The 11,413-nt window shown below is 46.6% G+C and overlaps 1 protein-coding gene across 1 annotated transcript; it reads left to right on the top strand.

Moving 5' to 3' along the window:
* The first annotated feature begins 4,347 nt into the window (after positions 1-4,347).
* LOC118211930 (intermediate filament protein ON3-like) lies at positions 4,348-11,179 on the top strand. The gene is made up of 9 exons (XM_035389518.1): positions 4,348-5,012; positions 7,258-7,466; positions 7,695-7,755; positions 7,865-7,960; positions 8,273-8,437; positions 8,565-8,690; positions 8,960-9,180; positions 9,446-9,498; positions 9,757-11,179. Exons 1-9 carry the CDS (start codon positions 4,554-4,556, stop codon positions 9,954-9,956), a joined length of 1,590 nt encoding a protein of 529 aa, XP_035245409.1. The 5' UTR covers positions 4,348-4,553; the 3' UTR covers positions 9,957-11,179.
* Positions 11,180-11,413: the final 234 nt, after the last annotated feature.

Here is an 11,413-nt window from a genome sequence, read left to right on the forward strand (position 1 = left end):
CTGCAATGCCTGTCCAAGGGAAGGCTTTAAAAGAACTAAAAAACAAATGAACAAAGCAGATCCACAATATATTTTCTCTCCACTGGACAAAAAACTTTCCTTGCGGGTTTTCACATGAAACAGCGTTCCCGTTTGGAGGGGAAGGAGGAGTCGGACTAAGCTGGCCGTGCTCATTCGCACAGGCACACTCGCCAGGGCGCACAGATGCGTTGGGACAAAGCAGGTCTAAAAACACAAAAGCCACTCATTTCCCTGCCCTTGTTTTGGCTGCACACTCATTTGTTTTTGACTCCAGTTTGTAATGCTGCCTTTGTCAGCTTCTTTCTCACCCCACTCTGCCCCCAGGGAGAAATGACACAGGGTCAACCCTGGTAGAGCGCATCCCGTGTGGAGTCAGCAATATATTAGCATGTTACCTTATTTCTCCTCATGTAGTTTGTGTGTGTATACTGTATACATATATACTCTACACACATGTACAATGAGCTCCATAATGTTTGGGACAAAGACATATTTTTTTTTCTTGATTTGGCACTGTACTCCACAATTTTAGATTTGTATTTAAATTCATTAGTGATTACAGTGCACATTCCCAGCTTTAATTTATGGATATTTTTGGCTTTGGTTTCACCCAGAAGAGATTACAGCACTTTTTATGCATAGCCACCCCCTTCAGGGCACCATAATGTCTGGGACATACCATTGTTATGTACATGAAAGAAGTCATGTTTAGTACTTTATCTCATATCCTTTGCATGCAATTACTGCTTGACGTCTGTGACCCATAGACATCACCAGGGGCTGAGTATCTTCTCTGGTGATGCTCTGCCAGGCCTGTACTGCAGCCATCTTCAGTTCCTGCTTGTTTTGGAGGCTAGCTGCCTTACAGGGATATTTCTCTTTGGTATAACACAAATAATATTGTGGAGCCTACCCTGTTGTATTTGCATAGCATGAATACTCGCATCATCGACTGTCCCTTTTAACCACAAATGGCATTGCCATTCCTCCCGATTTTCAGTGTCCCAATTCACTCCCATTCATTTTCGGACCTTGTTGAAATTAATAGTTTTAAACACAAACTAACCATGGAGGATAATAAATAGATAAAAGTGAGTACAAATGTCAAGAGGTCTTGACAGCCCCAAAAGCCCCACCACCATGTTTTACAGATGAGAGGGGGTGTTTAGGATCTTGAGAAGTTCTTTTTGGCCTACAGACTTTGCTCTTTTCATCACTCTGATACTGTACAAGTCTGTCTTGGTCTGATCTATCCAAAAGACCTTTTCCAGAGCTCTGCAGAGTCTTTCAGGTGCTTCTTAGCAAACTGTAACCTGGGCATCCTGTTTTTGTGTAGCCTCCGTATTTCTGTGACTTGGCATTTTTGTATGTTGAAAAGGTTTTTTGTTGAGATATGTATAATAGTGTGTATGTGTGTGTGCACGTGTGTGCTTTTATATTCTTCTTTCTCTGCTTGCTGCTCATTAGGCTCCACAAAAGCCTTTGCTCTGTGCTTTTTTTCCCATGATGTAACCTTCCTGGATGAGCTCAGAGTGTTTCGGCACCGCCTTGTTGCTATGAGAACAAAACGTGCCCACTATTACTACACAGACTCCCATTTCACTGTGAAGAGGGAGCCCTTCTCACATACAGGGCTTTCTCCATTGGCTTAGTGCTGAATTCCAAGACGGTGAATGTCGCGGCCCTGCCCATCACCACTCCTCTGCCCAGACCTGCAGGACCCACAGCCCCTCAGCAGGGCTGTCCCCTGGGAGGGGTCACTCGTTTCCCCTCCAGCTGACAGTGACACATTCTGGATGATACGCCACCCACCCTGACACATTCTGTACGGTACACCACACCCACCCTGTCCAGACTCATTTCAGTACAGCAGGTGTGTGTCTGTAGAGCACACACACCACTGAAGGACAAAGCTTTTCTTTCTTTCTTTCTTTCTTTTCATCTTTCAGCCTCCCACTTTTTTTCTTCTTCCCTTTCTTCAATGAGACACAAGTGACTTCCTGCCAGAGGCAGAGGGGGTTTAGGTCGGCAGGGTTCTGAGGCTCTGCTACTCCTCCCAGTAAAGCATGGTCAGTGAGAGACAGGCTTCTCGTCCAATCAGAATCAGCACTCCCTCTCTCTTGTAGTACCTTGTGAACCGTCCACTGTAGACCAGTCACAGTGTCCATGCTTCAGCTGCACCATTCCAGGCTTGCAGATGCAGGTGGCCAACCAGCAACTCAGCCAAATTGTGGATTAAAATAGGGGTTTGTGGGGGACTTATTTATTTATCTGAAAAACTTTTGTAACCATCTTTGTAAGTCCATCTCATGGACACACCATTTGTCCTCCTGTTTTATGGAAAATTCTGCACGTTTTAGTTTAGCAGCTAAACATTTCCTTTGATTTATCCAGTTCCCATTTCAAAAAATAATATAAATCTCAAAGAGATTATATACTATACAGATGCAAGTTATATTTTATCAAGTGCGATTGCAATTTAGCTTTTTTGAGGCCTGTGCCTTATGCCATATGCACAGGTAGTGTCCGTGTTGGTTCAGTATGAAAAGAGTATACGGGGACTCTGCATTTGATTTATTGTGACAATCAACTGCCTCAAATATTTTCATGAGGTAGCAGTCACCAAACCAGAAAGGTTGCATTGTACCGTTGATAAGTTCAACAATTAATTGTGGAATCACCCCATTGCTACAAAAGCTCATTGTGAGACCACGGATCTGATGACTGAAGACCTGCCTTCTGTCAGTACCAAAGCCAGAATTATTTTTTTTGTGTGTGTATTCAAAAAGGGCGTTCCTTCATATTTTCCTCCCTTGAGAAAAGGCTTTCTCTCTCTCTTTCTCCATTCTTTTTTCCCCATCTCTCTCTTCTTTGTTACCGGTACTGTATTCCTGATATTCACCTGGAGTGGGGAATGGGGGGGGACTTTCAGGCTGTTCAATTGTTTTTATACAAATTGTTCACCGAGAGAGGAGGAGGTTCAAGGAGAACACTTTCGGGTCACCCTTCACCTCCTTTTCCCCCGTTACCTTGGCAACCGACAACCTTTTACCCCTACCCCTACTTTTTTTACCCCCAAGTTTTTTTTTCTCGCCTGTGATGCAATACAGAATAGGTCTCTCTCCAGTGCATCCAGCAGAGGTCCACAATTGGTGAGGGCCACAAAAAGAATGAGCCATTTGACTTCTATGAGTCTTTATCTGTGATAGTTTTATTAATGCACGTGCGTTCATGTGAGGACAGGGATGTATATTTGTGTGTGCATTATTCTCAGAGGAGCACTCAAAATAAAGTTCATATGAAATTTGTGTATTTTTTTTTTGGGGGGGGGGGGGGGGGGGGGTTTGTGCGTGTGAGCAAATGTCAGTCAGAACCTTGTGAGTTTCTTCGCTCTGGTGATTCCCACACAACCCCTGCAGCCACTTGTCATCTGACGGACCGGAGCCTGAGGGACCAGCTCCGCCCAGCAGGACCCCACTTACTTCTCACCTGGAAGCGATCCGGCAGCAGGTTACATAAGTAAAATCAGCAAACCTGTCAAAATCAGGGGGGGTTGTGTGACATAAAGCTTTACAGGAAATGTAACTATAGATCTGTAGATACCTTTCAGACTTTCTGGCATTAAAAAAAAAAGTAAAAGCCTTTAATTGACACCGCTTGCTGTTTTTTGGTTCGCTGCTGCATTTCGGAGTGTGCTGTTTGCTGAATGTGCCTGTCAGTGGAGTGGCAGCTGTGTTTGCCTTCAGCCAGTGCTTCCGTTACCCGGTCAGGGCGGTGACAAATGACAGTTCAGACAGTTCAGGGGAGGGACCGTCCTGCAGGCAATGCAGCGTACCTGAGCACCCACGCCTTTTTAGTTTGCCGTTAAAATTTCCCCCCCCCAAAAAGAAAAAGAAGGGCAGCTGAAATCTTGAAAAAAATGTAGCACCAAAACTTACAGCTTTACTCTTTGCTCTTTTCTCAAAATTGTCATTGTTATGGGTATTAGAGTCTGAGTGCTTGTGACGCATATTTCAGGCACTTTTCGCTGATTGACTTTTTAAAGCTATAGTAATCCTCAGTTATGGAGCCAAACAATCAAGAAAGAATAAGAAGAAAAAAAATGCCTTCAGGTGTTAGCTGTAGTTAAAAAAAAAAAAATCGAACACCCTTTCCCCAGGCGAGCCCTATACCTGGAAGAGTCCCAGCTTATCAACTTTCACTCACTCTCTCTACCTGCCCAACAGGATGGGCGGGTCCTGCCGGGAGCAGCAGTTGCCCTGGGGGGGAGGGGCCAGAGAGCGAGAGTGAAGAGAGATCCGCAGGTAGCAGCGTTCTACAGGTCTCGACCCCGCCCCCTTCCAGAAGCAAGGACTTAAAGGGGCCCGTCCCGGGACAGAGTCGCTCACAGAGGGATTTGACTCTCCTTTCGTGAGGTAGCTCGTTCCTCCAGGTCCACTCTCTCTGATTTGCTTGAGCTTGCGTGCTCTCTGTCTGCCTCCTCTCATTTTCAGCCTTTATTCTCACACTCCCCTCACCAAGAAGCAGCAGTCATGGGTAGCAGGAGAACCACAAGCTTCAGTACGTACAGCAGCGGAGGCAGCATGGGCGGCGGCATGGGCGGCGGCAGCATGGGCGGTGGCGGCGGTGGCATTTCGCGGAGCTACTCCAGCCAGTCCATGTTTGCCGCCCCAGGGAGCAACCGCATGAGCTCCATGGTGCGGCGCTCAGGGGGCGGCGGCGGCGGCGGCGGCGGTGGTGGTTTCAGCAACTACAGCAGCTACAGCAGCGGCGGCGGCGGCGGCGGAGCTTACGGCTCAGCCTACGGGGGCTTCGGTGGCGGCGGCGGCGGCGGCGGCTTCGTGTCAGCCCCCATCACCGCCGTGACCGTCAACCAGCAGCTGCTCACCCCCCTCAAACTGGAGATTGACCCCAACATCCAGACCGTCCGCACGCAGGAGAAGGAGCAGATCAAGACCCTCAACAACCGCTTCGCCACCTTCATCGATAAGGTGAGTCCACCCTCATCAGCAAAAAGCAGGTGAACAGCATCCACGGCATGACAAACTATGATAGTGAACCGGTGGAGGCAGGCCACGGGTGTGTCCCATATGTACCTTATAATTAGGGAGTTAAAACTGCACCGGGAATCATCTAAGTACAGTGGATGCTTGCATGGGTATGATGTGATCTCGTGAGCCTACCAAAACTGCCTTGTGACTGAACGGCGTGACGCATTTCAGGAACGGTACATTTTCATTGGCTGACGCTGCATTCCTGCGCGCAGTCTGCGTTAGTGCGATCCGCTCGTCGCGGCTCGTCGTTCCTGTTTTTCCGTTACTGCCGCGTTCGCTGCATTTACGCGACGGTAAAGCCCAAAAGTTTCCCTTTGCCCTTGCTGGGCTGCGCACATTGAAAATGTCCGTGAAAGGGGAGAGGCAATACGCGAGCTCCCCATCTCTTTATCGACCCCCCGCGACAATGGCAACCCGAGGCTGGCCTCCCGTCAAAGGAAACGGCCTCCTTGTGTTGCGTTTAATTACCCGAAAGCCTCTCCCGTTACAGAGTGCTGCCGGTACCACGCGCACCCCTTGCCTCTGTGGTCTGGGTCAGAGAAGGTGAGCGAGGAGCCCAGCCCATGCCACATAGTGCGACTGCCACTGCTCTCTAAACAAGGGCGGGGACCAGCCTGTTCCGTGCATAACAGTAACAGCTCGCCGGGGGGAGGGGGAGGAGGTGGGCACGAGTCCAAAGTCCAAATGCCTGGTTTCAGCCATTAACCTTTTAAGGTGCAAATTCTAATCACAGATAGGCGATTAGAATGTTCTTAACGGAATGGAGTTGTAGAACAGTAAATTTTGAAGAAAAAAAACATTCCAAAAACCGACTCTTTTAAGGGGTTGTGAATGTGAAAGTTTGTGAAAGTGAATGTCACTTGTACTTCAAAAACTTTTTTTAACAAGTGCTCTGTTTTGCCTTTATTCCTAAACAAACCTTTGTAAAATTATTGTTTTAAGAAAAAAATTAAGTATTTGTATTTGTTTTTAAGTCAAAGTTAAGGGTAAATGTTGAATTTGTTCAGGGATGAGTGTTGCATGGTTTTAGAGGCAGACTTGCAAGCTGCATTCAGTGGATGATAAGTGAGAAGCATTTTTACCTTGTCAGCGCACCAATGACCGCAGACTAAGAGCAATGTTCACTGGGAAAATAGGGGCTGAAATGTATGCTTGCATTTGGATGCTCATAGATTTTCAGTGGCAGCCAAGCAGGATGATTGTGCTTAACAGTGCCCACTGGGAAAGAAACAGACGTGTTCATTTTCTCATCCGTACTCTAAAGTACACAAGACACACCCGTAATTTGCAAAGAAAACAAAGCGCTAGCTGCAAGCTAGAACAAAGCGCCTTATCGGCAATCTGCACGGTCAGCGTCGCTCTCAGCCACGCCCGTCCTGCACTCGGAAAACTGGAAGAAAGGCACTGGCGTGTGAACTCATTGGCTGCAATGGCTCTCTGTTGAGCATTGTGCTGGTACCGGCATTCACAGAAAACCTTTTTATCTAAAACCACCTGAAAGAGGAGCAGACATCTGATTAATGTTTCATGGTATAACAGATGTGCGTCTTTGTTTTAAGCCCTGTGCCAGGGTACGGATCAAACACTTTTTTTCCCCCATGAGTACCCCAGAGGGCATTAATAAGAAAACAAAGAAGTCGCCATTGTTGGGACTTGTCGTAAGCCATGACAAAAGACCGTGTCAGGTGTGGAAAACCACAGCAAGAGCCCTTGCCCATGTGTACCCACTGAGAGGATTTTTTTTTTCTGAAAAGAATGATGTACACAGTACTGCGCCAGTACAGTACTAGACATAAACACTTATTTGGCTCTGTGTCTACCACCCAAACAGAGGATATGAGTCAGACCACTGAGTCACAACACCATTGCTGCCACTTGTAGCAGTGAAGCAACCACCAGAATGGGGGGGATAACTGGTTAATCCCACTGTTGAGGGTGTGCCAGCTAACTAGTACCACAGAAATGCCCAATTCATTTAAATCTAAAATCATTACAAATAAAATCCGCCTTTTTTACAAAATATTTGTATTATATACAACTTGATGATGACGTCCAAAAGGAACTTATTTCCCATCTGCCGCGATGATCCGGGGAATCAAAGTGGGTCGAGAATGCAAGGGATTGCGCAGCCAATCAAATTGATTCAGGTGCAACCTCTCACTGTGTGTCCTCTCCCCGACAGGTGCGCTTCCTGGAGCAGCAGAACAAGATGCTGGAGACCAAGTGGAGCCTCCTCCAGGACCAGAAAACCACCCACTCCAACATCGACGCCATGTTCGAGGCCTACATCGCCAACCTGCGCAGACAGCTGGACAACCTGGGCAACGAGAAGTACAAGCTGGAGGGAGAGCTGAAGAACATGCAGGGCCAGGTGGAGGACTTCAAAAACAAGTGAGTGTCCACACTGCCTTCACGGATCCATGACACCTCAGAGAGATACCTTCCAGAAGGCTGTTGCTGCTCCTTACTGTGATTGTATTTCATCTGCTGGTGAAATACGGAAAAAAATAATGCATGGTGCAAGGGGGAACGTGTGGTTTCCATTTTGCTGAGCACCCCCCACAGTCCAGAGTTTTGAAGAGTTAAATCGCTGTCCTAATCTGTGACTTTGCTTTGTAGGTATGAAGATGAAATCAACAAGCGTGCTGCCGCCGAGAACGAGTTTGTCCTGCTCAAAAAAGTAAGAAGTGAACCTCTTTCTTTGAGCAACCATTTTTGTATATGTGCATAGTTAGACATTGACACTGCATAGTTCCAAGCTACAGTGAACTTATCTTCTCCCACACTAGGATGTTGATGCCGCTTACTTGAACAAGGTAGAGCTGGAGGCTAAGGTTGATGCTCTTCAGGATGAAATCAACTTCCTCAAGGCCATCTACGATGCGGTAAGTGGTCTGATAAGCGTGTGAAAGTTTTCGAGCCTGCAGAGATGAGAGCCTGGTTCTGGATAATAAAAAACCTCAAGAACTTCTTAATTTTCAGAAATGATGATACATCAGATATTTTAAGAGTGTAAGAATTTTTAACCATGAGAACAGCCCTTCTAGATTAATTATCTCCACAAAATGACCAGAATGCACTGCTCTTGAGGATTCTGACAGTCTCTGCTTATCCTGGAAGAGATTCATTGTGACAACACTGAGAGTTTTTAAAAAAATGCTATGTGGTCTAAAAAGTATTTTTTTCTGCATTCTCAGGAGCTGCGTGAGCTGCAAGGACAGGTCACGGATACCTCCGTGGTGGTGGAGATGGACAACAGCCGAAACCTGGACATGGACTCCATCGTGGCCGAAGTGCGCGCCCAGTACGAGGACATTGCCAACCGCAGCCGCGCCGAGGCCGAGACCTGGTACAAGCAGAAGGTGAGTGGCACTGAAGAAGAGACAGCATTTCTGAACTTCCTCTGGTAGAATTGTAAAAGTGAACAAGCTTAGAAGAGGCCCATTTATTTAGTTTTTTCTTGACACCCCAACCCTCTCCACCTTCCAGTTTGAGGAGATGCAGTCCTCCGCTGGGCAGTACGGTGAGGATCTGCGCAGCACCAAGGCCGAGATCGCCGACCTCAACCGCATGATCAGCCGCCTGCAGAACGAGATTGAATCCGTCAAGGGACAGGTGAGAAGGCCAAGCCTCCATGTGAAATGAGTACCACGGATACATTTCCCTAGAATTTCACAATAAAGCATCCGGCATTGGCCTAGCACATCGCAAGGAATTGTGTGTGTGAGGTTTTTTTTTTTGCGCGAGTCACAATTACACAGTTACCCAATCCAATTCCACGAAAACAATGAAATATAAGCATCAACACGATACACTCCTTTTGACAAAAGCTTACATCGTACTGAAAAAAAACAAAAACTCATCCGTCCTCTCGCTTTCCTTAGCGTGCCAACCTGGAGGCTCAGATCGCCGAGGCGGAGGAGCGTGGCGAGATGGCGGTGAAGGACGCCAAGGCCCGCGTCCGGGACCTGGAGGAGGCCCTGCACAGAGCCAAGCAGGACATGGCCCGCCAGGTGCGCGAGTACCAGGAGCTGATGAACGTCAAGCTGGCCCTGGACATCGAGATCGCCACCTACAGGAAGCTTCTGGAAGGAGAGGAGACCAGGTGAGGCGTAACTGCAGGGGCTGAGATGGGATGATTAAAGCTCCAGCCTTTGTTGAAGTAGCTTCACGTTTTCTTCCTTGGCTCCTTCCCTTCAGGCTACGGTCTTACCATAGATGTGTTTAGAATCATTGACGCTCTCCACTAGCCTCTGCTTCACAGCAGGTTGTTCGGGCTATTGAGGCGGGCTGGCGCTAGCTTTCTCCAACATCGCCCGATTGATAGCATATCACATGAAGCTCACGATGCTGTTACAATCTCTCCACAGGCTGAACAGTGGAGGCTCAGCTGCAAAGATCCATGTGCAGCAGACCTCAAGCAGTGAGTAACTCCCCTCTCTTCTTTGATTCCCCACACAGTGCCTGGTCCAGTTTGCTCTGTGAGCTCAGAACCTTCCTTAAGTGAAAAATGTAGTTAAAGTTAAATAATAAAATATTCAAAGATAATATATTTGTATGACTTTCAGAACAGAGTTAGGGTCGAACATGACTAAACAAAACTGTTAAATTGTGAAACAGCATTGGGATTGCTGAATTTACTGCCTGTCTTTGAGCTGACCCTTCTCTGTGACCTCCATAGGTTACTCTGCTGGTGGCGGCGGCGGCGGCGGCAGTGGTTACGGCAGCGGATACGGAGGCGGTTACGGGGGTGGTAGCAGTTACGGGGGTGGTAGCAGTTACGGGGGTGGTAGCGGTTACGGCATGGGCGGTGGTGGCGGAGGCGGTGGAAGCATCATCAAGTCCTCCACGATGACCACCAGATCCTCCAGGATGTTTTAGAAATCAGACGTGGCCCCCCTCCCTGTGCACCTTGTTTCAGACCCAACTGCCTACCCTCAGATATTAATCCTTACAGGTGCAAATACTACTGCCGAGCATTAGCATCCAACGATCCAGGGAACTCAGTGTGCAGCTCAGATATCTCCCCCACTCTTTCCTTGTGTATCACCTCCAACCATTGCTCATTCCCAAGAGAATAAAGGACTTCCTTTTATAAATTGATGATTTGATTCGCAAAAATATAAGCTTTTTGAAAAAAAATAAAAACCTAAAGAAAGTGATCCTATTGCGAACACATATAGTGAATCACATCATCAGTGAGCATTGAATTAGTCCGTTCCAAAATTTCCCAGTCAGCATTCCAGCTGTAGAGATATGGGAATGAGCAAAGCCCTTACCGGTACCTGTACCTACATGCACAGTTTTCCAGATCAACATATGCCAGCATCTGCTATTCTCTCTAACTGATTCTAAAGCATGCGTGCAATATGGTGGTATATATATTTTACTCCGCCATCCATTGCTGAAAAAGTCTTCCTTCAGAACTATTTCAAACAGAAAAAAGTCAGTAATAGGTGACTAGTACAAACTGACCATGATGAAAGCTTGTCAATCCCCTCCTGTGTGTCATTTAGTCGGACTACCTGCCTGTTGCTCAGAAAGCACACAGCGCTGTTGCGTGATTGCTCTCAGACTGGCTGCAAAGGTTATGACTGTAAGTCTGTTAATACAGTCTTAACAGTTTGTTTTACAGTTTGTTTAACTGTATTACTCAAGAAAGTCCTTCCTAATGAGAAAAGTCATTAGAGAGAAACGCAGAGAATGTGAGTACACTTGTCCCAGGCGGCTAACAAACGAGATGATGCTAAGGTGCTGCTGGATACCTTTTCACTCCAGTCCTTGTATCTCTGTTTTGAGCTCCAAAGGTAGCCTTTAGACGATGAAAAAAAGATGCCCTTTCCCTCCAACACACAACCTCCAAGGAGCCAGAATGCTCAGCAGTAGGTGCATGCAAACCCCCAGGCTTGAATTCAGGGCTTCTCAGTTTATACCCAGTCTTGGAGGGAAAATGGGGTTCACACCTTGAAGGGTTTTCGAAAAGGTTTTTCTTGTGGTTTTGTTTTGTACTTGATACCAAAAACGCTGATGGGACCAGATTTTGTTAAACTGTCTGCCACACCAAGGTGAAACAAAAACCTGAATAAATCTGAGTTCTGCATTCATGTGCTGTCTTGTTTCTTGTCTGACATTTTCCACAGTGAGTTTAGTTGACATTCATGAAAGTAATGGACACAGATATAGATTTGCAATGTGATATTAATTATTTATAATAGTACAATCAATGGTACAATGAAAATATTAAATTGTTGACATTACTTTCCAAACAAATGAGTTATGCCTTATAAATCATGCCGTATTATGCAAATTCAATCAACAATAAACAAAACATCGCTTTC

This window comes from Anguilla anguilla, chromosome 13, assembly GCF_013347855.1.
Source record: "Anguilla anguilla isolate fAngAng1 chromosome 13, fAngAng1.pri, whole genome shotgun sequence".
In the NCBI taxonomy this organism is placed as follows: Eukaryota; Metazoa; Chordata; class Actinopteri; order Anguilliformes; family Anguillidae; genus Anguilla; species Anguilla anguilla.